The sequence below is a fragment of the Asparagus officinalis genome, chromosome 7 (assembly GCF_001876935.1).
Source record: "Asparagus officinalis chromosome 7, Aspof.V1, whole genome shotgun sequence".
Classification (NCBI taxonomy): domain Eukaryota; kingdom Viridiplantae; phylum Streptophyta; class Magnoliopsida; order Asparagales; family Asparagaceae; genus Asparagus; species Asparagus officinalis.
Window position 1 is genome coordinate 33,136,741 of NC_033800.1, and position 18,024 is coordinate 33,154,764.

Sequence of the window (18,024 nt, forward strand, 5' to 3'; positions counted from 1 at the left end):
CTTACACCTGTATATATACATATATAGTTATATATATATATATATTATATATATATATATATATATATATATATATATATATATATATATATATATATATATATATATATATATATATATACATGGTGTGTGTGTGTGTGCGCGCGAGCGCGGCGGCGTGTGTGTATATGGTTTGTTGTTGTGGCGGCGGTGTGTATATATGTGGTGTGTCGCGCGCATGCGTGCGTTGTATACACACACACGCACATATGTGTGTGTGTATGTATATATCTATATGTGTGTGTATACATACATACATACATACATACATACATACATACATACATATATATATATATATATATATATATGTATGTATGTATGTATGTGTGTGTGTGTGTAATATATAATATATATATTATACACACGCACACACATACATATATATATGTTATGTATGTATATATGTGCATATATGCGCCATATATATGTGTGTGTGGTGTGTGTGTGATATATTGCACGCGCGCGCCCACCACACACACATATACTGCACACACACACGTGTGTGTGTATGTATGTATATACATATTGATGTATGTACGTATATACATATACATATGTACATATATATGTATGTATGTATGTGTGTGTCCTATATCATAACACTAATATATATATATATATATATATATATACATATATATACATATATATACATATATACACATATATATACATATATATATATGTATATGTATGTGTGTGTATATGTATGTATGTGTATGTGTATATGTATGTGTGTGTGTGTATATACGTATACACACATATATACGTATGTATATATATACATATACATATAGATATATACACATACATATACATATACATATATGTATACATATATGTATACACACACGCACATATATATATATGTACATATACATATATATGTATGTGTATGTATGTATATGTATATATGTATATGTATGTATGTATATACATACATACATACATATACATATATATGTATATGTATATATATATATATATAGAGCAATATGGGTATGCTTGGTACCAAGCACAAAAAGTTGTGCTTGGTAGTGATGTGTCACATCCCCCTCCACTCATTCAAATATGGGACAACATTCACATGAGTATTGAGTGGATGAGGATGTGACACATCACTACCAAGCACAAAATTTGTGCTTGGTACCAAGCATACCCATTTTTCTCATATATATATATATGTGTGTGTGTGTGTGTGTGTGTGTGTGTGTGTGTGTGTATGTATATGTATATGTATATGTATATGTATATGTATATGTATATGTATATGTATATGTATATGTATATGTATACATATATGTATACATATATGTATATGTATGTATATGTATATATAATATATGTGTGTGTGTGTGTATATATTTTTTATATCAAAGAAGTGTATGACCGACGAGTGTCCAAGAAGTGTGAGGTATGGGTATGGGTATGACATGTGCTGGGTACGGTACGACTCCATACTGGAAGAACCCAGGTAACGTAGCTGCTAAGTTTAAAGATGTGGCCCTCTCCAGAAGAAAAATTCCTACCTTTCAGTTTCTTTATATTAAAAGAGAAAGGTTGAAATCCATGAGGGTAACAAAATACTTATATCATTACCCTTTTTTACTGAAAGCCCTGAAAACTAAAACAGGAACATGTATGAAAAGTTCCACATACACATGCTGCTAAATTTTCCTCTATAAGTTTTTCTTATCTGGAGTCCTTCAAACAGAAATGATATTTAGTATAACCAAAAAGTTCTTTATACATGCTGCCGATTTCCTTTAAAGATGTGGCCCAGAGAGCTCCTAGCTTTCAGTTTCTTTATATTCAAGAAGGAAGATTGAAATCCATGAGTCTAACAAAATATTATTTCATCTCTTTTACTGAAAGCCCTGAAAACCAAAACATGGAACGCGTATGACATCTTCTTTATACATGCTGCTGAATTTTCCTTTTAAGTTGTTCTTCTTTATACATGAAATCTTCTATGAAATCTTCTATGAAATCTTCTTTATACATGCTGCTGAATTTTCCTTTTAAGTTGTTCTTCTCTGAAGTTCTTCAACCCACGTAGATATTTAGTAAAACCGAGGATACTAGTTCCTCAGGTTTCTGAAAAACATCAGAAAACTGTGTTTCTTAATTCTCACTGATTCTTCTTTCCAAAAATAACATAGAAGAAACAAATTGCAATCAGATGGGAGAAAGAAACTGTACCTCGATAAAACCATCAACTGAGCATGAAACTAAATACTGACCATCCGGCGAGAATCGGGCACATTCTGGGTGACTTTTCTTCCCAAACTGAGGGGAAAAGGACACAGAAAAGCAACTGGGTAATTAGCCACAAAGATAAGAAGAATTACATGTAAATAAAAGAAAGAGTACACGCAAGTGCTAAAGACATAAATATGCATGTATTGATCAAAATATGAAATACCATATGTTAATCATCGTATAAAAATTAATAAAAATAAATAAGACTATTGGAAATAAGATATTAACACAACTATTAATTGAATTGAAAAGAAAAGAAACGTATACGTAAATAGAGAAAATATAAATGTTATAGCTGATTGTTGGCCTCAATTCCGGCATTTTGGCACAGCTTGTCCAGAACTGCTAGTACCCTACAGTCTAACCAGAATATCAGATGGATTAAAATCTTTTATGTTGAAGGGAAAATCTTAAAGAACAATTTTCTCCCTAATGATGTTGTATGGATCACGATGTTGATGGCAAATAAATAATGTTATGTCAAAACACATTTAGCTGACTATTAAATCTCCAAAATAGATGATTCACTGAAACCTCCTAAACCTCATGGGTTCAGATGTCAGTTTCACTCTGTTAGGATCAGTATTTAGCTGTTTGATTTGATTAGGTATATTTCTTTGTTTGGATTAGAAATCAAGTTCATATGACTATATGAGAACTAGTTAAGGAGCAGTTAGGTTGCTTAGATAAACCTAAATAAGTTTATTAGTTCTCTGGCTAAGATCCAAAATTCCCGAATGGTATATTAAGTATAATTTTAGTCTGTACTCATTTTCTAGAGCGGAAGAATCAACCATTTATTTCCAGTTATCTATCTTATTTGAGTTAAGAGTTCTTTCCTACTGTGCTCCCTATTACTACAAGTCCAAGAGTGCAACTTGAGCAGGAACGTTGAGATGGGCAAGGGGCAATAAGGAAAAATAAGATCACACGTTGAGCTTATTTTTAAGAAGTCACAAGAAACACCAATATGGAAAAGATGATGACAAATTTACTTGCAATTGGATAGCACATGTGCAAAGATGGTTTCAGTGGCACCCATCTAAGATTGACAGAATGGTGGTTTAAAAACTACAAGGTTTTTGCAAGAAGCAACAAGGATTAGGATAGATCAAATAGGTAAGAAAGAGAGATGAGTTGGTACTTGAGAAAGCTTATAGGAGAAATAAAGTACCCAATAAACGACTCAAAATTTAAAGAGAAAAAGGTTCCAACTTGTTCTTGTTATTCATGATGGAAACGTTTGCAGTCCAAAATCAAAACCATATCAAAATATCATCCTTGCTCCATAGAAAGACTAGGAAATATGGAAAACTATTTTAAATATACACTAGTCAACCTGGTACGAATCTAATTACTATTAACAATTTTCCAAAATTTTAGGAAATTCATTGTAGCAGTCACCGTACAAGGGCTCGGCCGGACCTACTTTCACACTACCCAAACTAAATAAAAATTGATTAGATGATGGATGCATCTACGGGATGCCGGGCTTATCCAAATTCACTGGTATAATTATACTTACTGCATTCCATCAAGATTGAGGAGAGAAGTTTCCAGGTCACTAACTCAGCCACTGATAAGTACCACTAAGCAGTACAGAGAGGTAACTATGGCATTTTACAGATTCTAATTATGATGAACACAGTCTAGGATCCTAGATTAGTTAAGCATGTTGACAGTTCACACCTGTGTCGAAGGATATAACAGTCAGAGTTCCACTTACATTGATCTTCATCAATAGACAGTGCTTATGCAGTAAAAGCGATTCAGTATAAAAACAATGTAAATCAAGACAAACAACAGTTTCCTTCATCAGTCAGAACTTTTCATTTTTAGCACTGATGCTACTCTGGTGAAAAAAATTCAAAAGTAAGGGCCAGGACGGTATAGGTGCCTAGGGCACACAGAGCCGCTAGATCCACCTAGTGGCCACCTAACTAAATTGCCTGGAAGGCTGGAATATTTAAGCATCATCTTAGTCACCCACCTAAATGATTTTCATAACAATACTCTAGAAACTATTATTACCATCCAACGTTGTCTATTTACACAGCTCGAGTGAGACATTTACTTTCCTCATGCTGGAAAAGGGAATTCAGTGCTGGATATTCTACTGGCACACTACAATATCTATCTCTTTGCAGCAAATCAAAACACATAGTGTGGTGTCAAGGACTTCAAGTCTAGTGTCAGTTAACATAACCATCACAAATAGGCAAAAGAGTAGTGCTTGTGTGGAGAAATAAAGAGTACTGCTTGTGTGGCAAAAATAAAAGGCTAATTTATCCAAGTCAGTCTTCACCTTTATTTGATGCCCGAGAGTTGTAGGATACATATCATCCTCATCTTGCTTCATTGCAGCAGTTCCACGAAATAGATCAAACTGTGTTCCCGGTGGAAGCAACCCTGTAACAACTCAAACCAACTATGTTAACAACTTAACAATATTGGCTTCACATACAGCCAGGATATCAGGCTTACATTAAACCAAGTTAGCTAATAATGAAAGGCCAACTAACCTTGATGTTGCTGCCACTTTAGGGCCTGACCAATCAAAGCCATTAGTCGAGACGGCGGGACAACATTAACTTCAGAGGCAATAGCTGGGATAAGAACAAATTATGGAAAAAATAAATAAATGATATGGAATGTAAATTTTAGATAATATAACTTAGAAAGTCACAAAGAAAACTAATATGTCCACCATCGCATAAACAATAAACAGAAAGGTAGGAGATTGAGTACTTGCCAATGCTCAGCTCTCTGCACATTAATAGTATAATAATGCCACCTCAAGATAAGAAGATGATTAGTCTTGAATATGAAATATCAGGATGCTTATATGGTGCCAAGTCCAGAAAGAGGAGGATTATAATGACTTGTATGAAGAGTAGGTTTAGTTCCAACTGAGTACAATCCACAAACTGGCCTTTGTTAAGGTGGCACCTTTGGTATCAAATAGGACTCTCCTTTCCCTATAAATGTTTGGTTTCCATCATTTTTTCAAAAATAGATCCCTTGCCCCCACAAGTGCCATTATGACCCGATGTTGTTTATTTGCAATCACTTTAACAAGCTATGCCTATACATTTCAAAATTTCTAATTGCAGAGCATCAAAAACGAATAACTACCTTAAGAAAATATTTCGCCGCATGCTCTTTTTCTTTAAGCATTTAAGCCCTTCCATATCTTGACAAGTTTCCTAAGAAATCTCTTAAAACTTACTAATTGTGACCATTTCAAGAGGTTCCCTCTTTAAAATGACGCATTCATATTCCCTACCCTTTTGCACTTATTTTTTTTCTTTAAATGCACACTATAAAGCTATATTGCCGCAACGTACACATGCTGGCACAGATATGACAAGGCAGATAGGCAGAAAAATTTCTAAAAAGTACACACAAACTAGACTTCATGTTCATTACATATATAAAATATCCAACATGGCATGGTTTCACAATAGAAGTATCAAGTGTATGCCCTATGTAGTTCCCCCACTTCTTCCTCGCCCTTTGAAACTCTTAAACTTCGGTTTACAAGAATTGTAAAGTTTTCTCTCATCTCATAGCCATAACTTACGGTATGTATTCGGTTTGAATCTTGGCTTTATCAGTGCCTCAAATTTGATTGAAATTAAATTGTATTATATTCCCCCTTCTCTTAAACTAATCCCTTCAAATTATGATAACTTTTACCATTGTTCATAGTTTCCTTTCCTTTGCCAGAAACTTGGCATTATAGTGAAGTTCTTTGAGTTCTTCATGGTGATTTTCTCCACAATGGCCCCATTTTAATGTGAAAAGGATTATAATGATGATAATCATAATGACTCAGCAGGTACAAACTTATATTGACACTTCAAAGAAGCAATCATTGCATAAAAGAAACATTATCAATCTTATTTATAGTCACAATTTGGTTTAGAAGTATCAGCACAATTATGAGCAAAATTTAAGCAGCTTAAAATCAAACCTTGAGCAATCTGTGACCGGCGCTTCTCCTTAGTAGACTCTTGATATGCCTGTCAAGTAACACATAAACCATCAGCAAGCACTCAAATCAGAAAACAATATCAAATCATTAAGAGCATGACTCCAGACCTCATTGGGATCAAAATAAGTCCGAACTAAGAGGTGCTCAAGCCGCAAATATCTCTCAGGCTGCTCCTGTTTCATCACACCCATCGCCTGCGTCTGCCTCAATATCGCCCGCGCAGTATCCAACTCACGAAGCTCTATCATTTCCAACACAATCTGCCAAATAACTCAAAAATCAACCCAAAAAACTCAACTTTAACTCAAATCACAAATAACCAAACCCCAAAGCTGCTACCTGTTCATAGAGATCCTCCAGTTTCTTTCTCGGAAGCTTGAGCTGAGAAACCTGAGGCAAGATAGCATCCCATCTCCCGCTGTTGATATCGGAGACGAAGGTCTCGAGGCTGTCGACGGTGTTGAGGGACACCTGGCACTCGTTCTGCAGGGTTTGGAACGTTTGGTGCAGGGAATTTTCTTTACAAAACTGGAGGACAATCTTTATAACGCTGCAAAAGAAAAAGGACAAGTTTTTAGGGTTTTGTTGAGGGAGACGAAAAGGGTTTAGGGTTTAAGAGGTGGAGACTTACTCTCGAGCTTCGATCTCTAGCGCTGACATTGTTGGAAAGTTGGAGAGGGGTAGAGATTTCCCTCTGTTGCTGCTGCTTCTTCTTCTTCTTCGTTGAGCTTCGCTTGATTGAAGAGAGACGGAGCGTGCCTCTGAAAATTTTTGATTGGGAAGTGGAGAAGATTGAAGGTTGGGATCTGGGACCACCCTTGGGCTGGATAAATTTTAAAAATCGACCCATTTACAAAAATAATTGCAAAAATTTATATTTTTTTAACATATTTGTGAAAAATCGATTCAGTTTAGCAGCTATGTAACTAATCTGTGTAAGTTCACGGGACTTGAAGTCATGTGAACTTATAAGGAGTGTTTTACCTTCACGAGATTTGAAGTCCCGTGAAGTTTCCGTTGAATTTTCAGTTTTAAACAAATTTTAAACAAAATCGACATATTTCTCCGTGAAGTTTTAAACAAATTTCATAGAACTTGAAGACCCGTGAAAGAGCTGGCATTGTTAATCAAATTTCATTAGAGGGTCTTAAACTTCACGGGACTTGAAGTTTCGTAAGTTTTTTGGTCAAAATCGACTCAGTTTCAGTCATCTTGCTGAAACTTGGTCGATTTTGATAAATATGTTGAAAAGAGATCGATTTTTGCAATTATTTTTATAAATGGGTTGATTTTTAAAATTTGTCCGTTGAAAGAGTTTTAAAGGAGGTAAGGCCCGTGGCCCGTTATGGACCCAATTCAAGGGAAACGGATTTAGTTAGGCCCAGTCACTATTCCGATAACCACCTTGACTGCCACAGTAAAACTAAAGGTAAAAACTAGGATGCACAGTAAAATGTGGAAAGGGGGTGAGAGAAAATTATTCCTTCATCCTTCCCTTTCATTTTCCATGAACTTCCTGAAAAATATTGTGCAAAATTATGTACTGGACAGAGGAACTGCACGTGTTGTAAAGAACTAAATTATGTATCTTTAAAAAAGTAAAAACTTTATTGAAATAATAAAGTTTTACATTAATCAAATAGAAATTTGTGGAAAAACTTCATTGGTGACCCTATTAAAGAAAGATATCTCAATCTATGTGGACACAAAAATCTGAATATCATTTACCTTTTGATATTAACTTTTTGTTTGTCTTAAATTACATAAATTCGTCCCTACATTTTCATTACTTACAATCTTGTTTTAGGGTCTACCGAATTATAATAACAATACTTTTAGGTCCATTCTTTTATCCTTTTTCCAATGTCTTTAGATAGCAATTATTCGGATTACGTAGTGAGGATAAAAACACTTTCAATTTTGCTAATTTTTTGTATTTTTTGGACAAATGTTTTTTAGTTTCTTAAATGTGTAAGATATATGAAAGAATTTGGGCAGCTTAATTATTTGTATGTGTTTGAAAATTAACTAAAAATATCGTCTAAAGGTGACCGTACATAATTTTCTATATCTATGGAGAGAAGAATTGTATTATAACTGCCAGCAAGATAGGAGGCCATATGAATGATTTTAATTTTAAGAAGGTAGGTAGAAAGTGCTTTTTACAATTAAAAAAACAGAAGATTCAAATTGAATATAAAAATTGTAACTAATACCCGTTCATCAAATCAAACTAATTTTAAGAAATAATTTCTTTATTTTCGAAATTAAAATTGAACAAAAAAAAGTAGCTTAAGGTGATGAGAGAGCAGTTAGGGTTTGTTTGGTTTGGTGAAGTTGATGTTCCAACTATATTAAAAGTTTAAAACTCTAATTGGCTAGATGTTGGTATAGTCTCATCAACAAAATAAGTTAAAATGAAGGTGTTGAAACTACACTCAAATTCACAAGTGTTGTAGCAATTTAAATCGAGTAACAATTTCTCAAACTGCTTTTAACTCACAGTAACTGCCGATGTGGGACTAAATAAATGGGACAAATCCTGCCGGCCGTTAGCAAACTCATCTGAACCCTTTGTTTCTTATGCCTTCTTCGCTTCTTCATCAGCCATTGAACTGCTTTTAACTCCAATGATTACCGACGTAGGGCTAATTGAATGATGAATCCCACCGCTAGAGACACTCACCTCAACAGTCGTTCTTCCTTCTCATTCTTCTTTTATCTTCATCTTCTTCAGCCATCGAATCATATCAAAGAATGTATTCTTCTTCTGGTTCTTCGTCCTTTGATGCATCAGCATGGTATCAGATAAATAAATTTAAAAAAGGCTAAATCTCAGAAAACACTCCTTACAATTTGGATGATTATCTAATTACCCTCCATATCTTTCAAAATATTAGAAAACTCCTCTTTAGCTTTAACATATATTTTATTAGAAAACCCCTTAATAATATATATATATATAGAGAGAGAGAGAGAGAGAGTGTGTGTGTGTGTGTGAGAGAGAGAGAGAAATATGGGTATGCTTGGTACCAAGCACAAATTTTGTGCTTGGTAGTGATGTGTCACATCCTCATCCACTCACTACCCATGTGAAATTGTTCCCACATTTGAATGAGTGGAGGGGGATTTGACACCTCACTACCAAGCACAACTTTTTGTGCTTGGTACCAAGCATATCCATATTTTTCATATAAGAATTAATATCTAATATCGTATTATATTATAATATATATATTATACTAGAATAAACTGTTAGAGCTGCCAGCCCGTTTCGGCGCATGCAGGTTTTTCGAAAAAAAAACCACCCATTTCCCTCCGACTTCTCTCTCTTCCACAAATCTCTACTTCTCTCCATAAACCTCCAAACGAGCACCGAAAAAACAAAGATCCGCTCCCCCGTGCCCGCCCCAAACGAAGCCGGCTGCGAGGACTCCGCTCCAAGCCATCTCATCCCCTGTGAGCGCTCTCAAATTGCGACAGTTCATCCTCCGCGAGCCCCTCTTAGCCGCTCCTTTGAGCAAGCTTCCACCCCCGCTGTGTCGCCACCACCAGCCCCTTCCCTTCCTCTTGTATCCTTTCCGCGAGAGTCGACGACCAAGCCGCCGTGATTCCATCTTGTCCCCTCTTTCGACCGACCAACGCCGCCGCAACTCCCCCCCCTCCCCTCCCGAAATCAACAAACCGCGAATCGGAGCGCCAACCAGCCCGATTCCCGTCAGGAAAATTCAGCCGTACCCACTTAATCCCTCTCAATGCACCTAGTTTAATAAGAAAAAAAATCAACCAACGATATTTAGAGGTTTCGAGGGAGGACGGTATAAAAGATCTGTTCTGCTGCTATAGACTTTGTTACTATTTTCAAAATTCATTTGATAGGAGTTCTTTTGGTATCTGGCTTGCAGGGTTTAAATTCATTGAGGTCAACTTGGTTAGAATAGTCTCTTGAATTTGTGATAATAAGTAATTCTATTTGATGTCGAATCAAGATAGGGATGAACGGTTCGGATATATTTAATTTCTACTGGAATTTATATGCAGCCAGTCGTATGACCTATTTCTCAGCTATCTAGTTGGATCCTAATTGAGCGTTATTAGTTTGATAAAGCAAACCGATTGAAAAGGGTTTTGGTAAAAAGGCTGCTTGTTACAATATTCTACACTGCGTAAAGACTGATTTTTTTAGGGATATTAATTGTATTTTGGTGATTTAATAATTTTTGCGATGCACTAATTTTTTTTACCTCCAAAATGATAAATGCAACCTCTTTGTTTGACGTTATCTGAAACCCTACATTTAAGAGTCCATGCATCTTTGTTACTGCAACTATTATGGAGCCAATTGGAACACAACTTTGGAGAACCATGAATTCTATATTTTTTCATGAAAGTTCATAACACATAATTTTTGCCTTGGTACAATTATATGATTAATTTGTCATGTGATTTGCAGCTAAACGAAAATATGTCTGGATTCTTGAGCTCCACATGCATGGATTTGTTCATGTAAGTATGTCGGAATTTGTTCCCTTTTGCGACGGTCATATGGTAGCCGCATTAATGTTCAATTTAGTTTTCCGAGATAATATATAGCATTACCCTCCGCTTAGATATCACAACTTATTAAGAGGGGCATATTGTAGCAATTTAGCTTTGTTAAATTTCCTAAATTGCTTCCATTTTCTGTTTCGCTTTCAAGCATATAATAATTGGTTCCATGCATGAGTCAACATATAACATAGAACAATCTAATTATCTTTTATTTATTTTCTACTCCTGTGTAACCAGACTTTATGAATCATTTCAGGTGGCAGTTTAGCTTTCACATGCACGTGGGTGGTTCGAGCAATTGTGGCAATTTGAAAAAAATCCAAGCATGAAGTCTGAATGTATCAACAATGAGTTTTGTTGTAACTATTTCTATTTTGAAACAAGAAAATGTCTCTAATTTGTGAGAGTTATTGGATGTATTATATTATGGTCGATACATTTGTGCTGCATATGTGTTTATCATTTGCTACATTTGTGCTGATGTATTCAGGCAATCTTAGCTACATTTGAACTGTGCCTGCATTTGATCAAAGAACTGGTTTATAAGTCAGCTGTCATATATTTTGGCCATTTGATTTCGTTTCATGCATTTTCTGCTGATGAAAGCTTGGGCAAAGGCTTATGAGCTGATAAGTTCTTGAACTGTGCCTGCATTTGATCAAAGAACTGGTTTTATAAGTCAGCTGTCATATATTTTGGCCATTTGATTTCGTTTCATGCATTTTCTGCAGATGAAAGCTTGGGCAAAGGCTTATGATATCAACAGCTCAAAAGATCGCACCATGAGCTCTTTGTCTATAATATCTCTTTGTTATCAGTTTGATGTTATTGGATTTGTGCTTATTATAAGTTGAAGCTATTAAGCTGCATTGGCGCAGTGCTGTACTAAGTTCTAGAGTATCAGGGGGTGGAAACTGGAAGCATCAGAGTCAGAGCTGGCAGTGAATTTTCATTTCAACACGAATTCTGTAGATGTACATGTTATCCTGTATTTGCTTCTCAAGTACAAGAATAATGAATATCACAAATGAGCTTCGTTGACTTCTCAAGTACATGTCCAGCAGCAACAACATTACAAGCCCTTCCAAATAAACTCAAGTACATGTCCAACAACAACAACATTACAAGAACAATGAAAGAACCATACACAACATTACAAATGAGCTTTGTTGACTTCTCAAGTACATGTCCAGCAGCAACAACATTACAAGAACAATGAATATCACAAATTACAAGCAGCAACAACAGCAGGCAAACTCGTTAGACATGGCCAGCATTTGATTATTCTCAAATAAACTCAAATAAACAACAGCCACAAACAAGCCCTTCCAAATTTCAAATAAACTCTCACAAATTTGATACATTTTCTTGTTTCAAAACAGAAAAAGTTACAACTCATTGTCCTCCACTTTCAGGCTCCAAATAGTAAGATATAAGCACACACAGCTAAATGTCCTCCACGAAGATATAACAGGAAAGAACCATACACAGTTTAAGCTACTTGGATGTTCTCTTTGCCAGTCCCAGTTCTATTCATCATCTATTCATCATCTTCCTGGAAAAAATAAGTTTGTAAGTAAACAGAAAATAAAACGACAATAACCACAAGCTAAAAAAGGAAGCATACGACAATAATGGAACAGCAGAAAAAATAAAACACGGATCATACGACAATAACCACAAGCTGAAAAAGGAAGCAACTATCACAAATTGAACCCCAGGTTTAACTGCTTATAATAACAAAAGCAACAGGGGCTCATAATCGATAACTTAAGTTGCAAATCTGAAACAACTGTTCAAAAGGTTCTCACAAATCATAGGTCTGTCAAATAATGATAAAGATAAAATTCAACGAAGTAGAAAGTTATGATTCAGTTATGATTCTTATGAACGACACGTGTTTCAACATAGAAAAGTTAATCAGTGTCAAAGGTGTCCAATGTATTTTCATTGTGCTGCACACATAGGCACCCAGAAGATGCAAAGTTGCATATTATTGTCATAGCTAAGATCCAATCAATAAGAAAGATAAACTAATATGGATTGGAGTATGAAGCTCATGCAATGCCAAGACTTTGCCAGTACTTCCACAAATACAACCATACCAGACTCCAAACTACCAGAGCTAAATTTGTTCCACCTAATCTTCAAACGCGGGTCAAACAATCCAAATCTACATAGATAACCAAAAATAGCATTAATTACATCTTTCGTGCTTTAATTTGTTTCTTCACAGCCAGCAGTTAACAGAAAATATTGGTAGTTTCTGTAATATAAAGTCGGATGGACTCTTAAATATTTGGAATTAGTTCTAATTTTCTTTCGATTCCAGGACAACGATTTAGTCTCAAGAGCTGCATGATGCCAGACTTCACATAATTAGTTACTCACTTGCATACATTTTATACGGTAAATTGAATAAAACTATACAACCTATGCGCGTAATTTTTCAACCAAATTAAAATTCAATTCGCTGACTATCACGTGATTCAGAGTCAGTAGAAGTTGTTGCTCAAAATTGTTTACAAGAACTTCTTCATATTTGTGTTTGCTAGGTTTCATATTTGTTAGATGCTCTCGACTCTAAAGACAAACAGTTTTACTTGTTCACAGCCAGCAGTTAACAAAAAATAAAGCTTACAGATTTTGATATCCAATTCCGAAACGATAGCATGGGTGATGCAAACGAATTTAAAAACAAACGAAATCACTGCAGAGCTGCATGATGCAAACTAAATCATAACTCAGTTCAAAACAAATATATCCATATCCAAAAAATCACACCAAAAAAATTCATCCATCTCCAATTTTAGCACAATCCAAACATAGGGATTGAGGGAGAGATCGAGAGAGATGGTTAGGGTTTTTACCTGCGTCGGCGTCGAGAGAGAGAGAGGATGAAGCGGCTTCGACGGGGCGTCGCCGTCGGCGTCGAGAGAGGGAGGAGGAGGGTCTACGAGAGGAGGGTCTTCGAGAGGAGGCGTCGACGTCGGCGTCGAGGGAGCGCTGCAGGGGAGGCGTCGGGGCGTCGCGTCGGCGTCGTTGTCGTCGGCACGAGAGGGAGGAGGGGAGGCGTCGGAGTGAAAAGAGCTGAAGGAGAGGAGAGGGATCTGGGGAGGGTGAGGGGGAAGACGAGATCGGAGATCTCGTGCTCAGATCTGAGAGAGATTTGGGAGAAAAAGGAGAAAAAGCTTAGAGATTTGATGAGAGAGAGAGAAGGTCACGGAAGGGGAATAAATGCGGCTGGGTTTTTTTCGAAAAACCCCCTGCAGCGCTCTCAACATATTTTTCTATGAAATTTATAAATTCATTATCATTAGAATTTTGTTCATGTTAAAAGGTTTCTTTGAAGCCTTCAAACTCGTCTATGGTTTTATTTCTAAGTAAGTTTCTATTTTTTTATTTTTTGTTTGAGTTCAAGAAGATCGATTTTTATATTTCCTTGTTCTTTTTGAAGTCCTTCAATGTTTATTTTACTTTTAATCTTCTTGTCAGTTTGAATTCTATTCATTATTTCAGAAAAAGTGTAATACTCACTATCTTTCTTTTCTTCAAGAGCTTTTACTAAAAAATTTCCTTTGTTTTTAGTCATTTCAATATACTTAGTTAATTGTACTTTTTTTCCTTGTGGATCAGTGATAGCATCGATAGTATCTAAAATAAATTGTCCGTGCTCACTTAGAGACTCCGGTGCTGAGCAGTTCATCACTGAGCTACTGGTTTGTAAGTTTTAAAATTTATTTGAACAGTAATGAATAGTAACGGCGGAAGCAAACTAAGTAGTAGTATTAACAAGAGACACTTACATACTTGACGGAAAATAAACTTAAAAACTAGTAGCTCGGTGATGAACTGCTCAGCACCGGAGTAGTAGTACTAGTACACACTTATCTTACAAACACTCAAAAGAAAACTTGAAAGCAAGCCTTACCCAAACTCAAACTCAAACTTCAAACTAAAAATTAAAACTTAAAAGAGAGAACAAGAGGGAATTCTAAAGAGGATCTCACTTCACTCTCCAAAAAGTCTCCACTTCTTCGTGAGCTCTCTCCCCCTTTTATAGAGTTTTAGAGATACTATGCTAAGATGCCTTCATAACTTGTGGGTCCCACTTGAGCAAATTTGTCAAAAACCTACAAGAGATTAGGTAGAGTAGTCTTTTGACAAAAGTATATTCATGCTTAAGTATACAAAGAGGGAATCCAAAGTAGCAGACAGTGTGTAGTCATATCTGCTGTCATTTCATCTGCAGTTGCTGCTTTTAGCTGTGAATAAAATTTGTATAAAAGTTAATTATTTTAAACTAGAAAAAGATATTGATAGGATTTGATCGACTTGGTATTTAAGTCGTATAATTAATCATATATGGGATTTACCATGGCATATTTTATATAAGTCCAAAACATTCATCATCATTGTTATCTTCACTATCCATAGGAGTGTCTTCAAGCTCTGGTTATTATTTTTGTTTAACAAGTTCTGAGGTATCAGCAGGTTCTGAAGTAGAATACACAGTATCCATAGGTTCTAGTATCATTAGCATTTCATCATAAGTTAATGATTTTAATTTCTCTTAACTTGTATTCGGATATTGTAGCGTGAATTTATCGTATAGGTTTTCTTGGATAGTCTTCATCTCAGATCTTTTAGGATGTGACTTCAATCCATATTCTGTGCTGTAGTCTAGGAGTAGCTACAATACCTTTTCTCGATGTCGACCACCGTGCTTCGATCGTTGACGCCTTCACGAATCGCGCACCGATCAAACCTCTACGAACCATCGAACCCCACTCTGATATCACTTGTAGAGATTTTTAGATATCATAAAAACCCCAAAAAACCACCAAAAGCAGCAAATAAAATCACAAGATTTAACGTGAAAAATCCTCAACAGGGAAAAATCATGGGATCAAAATCAATCCACTATCACCTCCAAATTATAATCTTTTGCATGAACAAATACTGCCAAACTCTCTCTCTCTCTCTCTCTCTCTCCCTCTCTCTCTCTCTCTCTCTCTCTCTCTCTCTCTCTCTCTCTCTCTCTCTCTCTCTCTCTCTCTCTTATTCTCTACTCTTCTTCTTCTTCTTCTTCTTCTTCTTCTTCTTTTCCTCTAACAATAGAAGTACATATATAGGGAAATCAAAACCCTATCTCTAGCCTAATTTCCTAATTAGAATAAGATTTAAACTCCTAATCATGATAGATCTCTAACCATATCTAATTCTCATGAAGTTATACAAAGAATTAAGAACACTATACTAACTTGGAGTTTGAGTTGATACCCAACAAGAGTAACTATATTCTTTTCCTCAATATCTATGATGAGCAAATGCACTTTCTGTTTCTTTAAGGATCTTCTCATAGTAATGGGTAGTTTTACCAAACATTGTTGGAACATAGTAATAGTCTTTGGGCAGAAATTTTGCTGCCATTTCTACATGCAATAAAGTCTGATCAGAATTTTCAAGGATGACAAGTTTATCCAATGTTTTTTGATAAAATTGAGAGTACGCTTCCTTTTTGTCTTGTGTTAAGGAAGTATGAGAAGCTCTCTCTCTTTCATATGGGAGAGTCTTTTGGTGATGAGAGTCTTTTGATAGGGCCATATCCTTGGAGAGGAAATCAAGCAAATTATTATTATCACCTTTGATAAATTCTATATCGAAATTAAATACAGTAAGAATAGCTTGCCATCTAGCAAATATTTGCTTAGATGCCAAATTTTGATCATCTTTGTTGATAACATATTTGGCAGACAAGCAATCGATTCGCAGTAAAAACTTTTGATTTAATAAATCACTTTGAAATTTATTGATAGAAAGAACAATAGCAAACATTTCTTTTTTAATTGTTGAATAATTTTTCCGAGTGTTGTGCCAAGCACCGGAAGTAAAGGCAACTAGAACTTCTTTATTGTTAATTTTTTGTTTAAGAATGTCACCATATCCAATATTGGATGCATGGATTTCTAGTATTTTGAAAGTTGTTGGATCAGAAAGAGATAAACAAGTCAAAGATTTAACTTTTGTTTTTATTCTTTTGACAGCTTCAGAGTGTCTTTCTGTCCATTCAGTACAGACCTTTTTTAACCTATCATTAAGAATTTTTCTATCATAAGCAAGGTCTTTATAAAAATCTGAGACATAATTCAGACAGACCAAAAATCTCTTTAATTGTTTAGTTTCTTTTATTTCATCAGGAAATTTATCAGCAAAGGCAATGACTATATGGATAGGAAAAATGGTACCTTTATCAATAGAATATCCTAAAAATTTGTATCTTTGTTTGAAAAAGTTTTATTTTTCTAGCAGAGACTACTAAACTATTGTTTTTAATAATTTTAATGAAGATATGTAAATATTTCCAATGTTGATCGATATCTTTAAAAAAACAAGTACATCGTCAATGTAAACAATGGTAAAGGAAGTGTAAGTATTAAAAAATTCATTCATTATTTTCTAAAATTCAGATGGGGTATTTTTTAAGCCAAATGGCATAACATTCCATTCATAGTGACCGAATGGGACAGTAAAAGCTATTTTATAACTATCTTTTTCAGCAATTTGTACTTGCCAAAATCCTGATTTCATATCAAATTTTAAAAATAATTTTGCTCCTTGTAATCACTTGATTAGATCTTTCTTGTTTAGGATAGGATAACGAATCCATTGTAAAACTTTATTAAGAGGTTTGTAGTTGATAACTAATCTAGGAACGCCTCTTTCAAGTTCAGCTAGGGGTGAGCACGGTTCGGTTCAAACCGAAAAAACCGACCCGAACCGACCCGAACCGATCCGGAAAAAGCAGTTTTATGAATAAGGCGGTTCGGGTCGGGTTGACAATTTTTCAAACCAACCCGACCCGAACCAACCGAATATATTCCCCTGCCTCAAACCCTACCCGTTTACCCAAAGACAAAGCAAGTCCGTTACTAAAAAATTACAACGTCAGAGTCTAGTATTTAATCCAAAAGGACAAGTTACTTCACTTAAAAACAGTATACATACATGAGCAAGAATAATAAATTGAAGTGAAGTTAAAAAATAAATACATGCTGGCATAGAGTAATAAGAATATATAAAAGATAAATTGAAGTGAAGTTATACTTGATGAAGTTAGAACCGAACAAACCGAACCGAACCGCACCAAACCGATTTGTAATGGTTCGGTT

General features: G+C 35.3%; 1 protein-coding gene and 2 long non-coding RNA genes across 3 annotated transcripts in view; 1 reads left to right on the forward strand and 2 right to left on the reverse strand.

Annotated features, from left to right (window-relative positions):
* The window catches only part of LOC109848355 (suppressor of mec-8 and unc-52 protein homolog 1), a 23,009-nt gene extending 15,916 nt beyond the window's left edge, over positions 1-7,093 (reverse strand). Inside the window, 7 exon segments of the mRNA XM_020417805.1 lie at positions 2,245-2,331; positions 4,610-4,713; positions 4,827-4,910; positions 6,281-6,329; positions 6,409-6,561; positions 6,641-6,851; positions 6,933-7,093. Coding sequence (XP_020273394.1) covers positions 2,245-2,331; positions 4,610-4,713; positions 4,827-4,910; positions 6,281-6,329; positions 6,409-6,561; positions 6,641-6,851; positions 6,933-6,961 — 717 coding nt within the window. The 5' untranslated portion in view covers positions 6,962-7,093.
* LOC109850851 lies at positions 10,730-11,400 on the forward strand. Its single transcript, XR_002249573.1, has 2 exons — positions 10,730-10,807; positions 11,109-11,400. It is a non-coding gene; the product is annotated as an uncharacterized LOC109850851 (long non-coding RNA).
* Positions 12,006-14,121, reverse strand: LOC109850521. Its single transcript, XR_002249454.1, has 2 exons — positions 13,723-14,121; positions 12,006-12,407 (listed from the first exon to the last, which is right to left on the reverse strand). It is a non-coding gene; the product is annotated as an uncharacterized LOC109850521 (long non-coding RNA).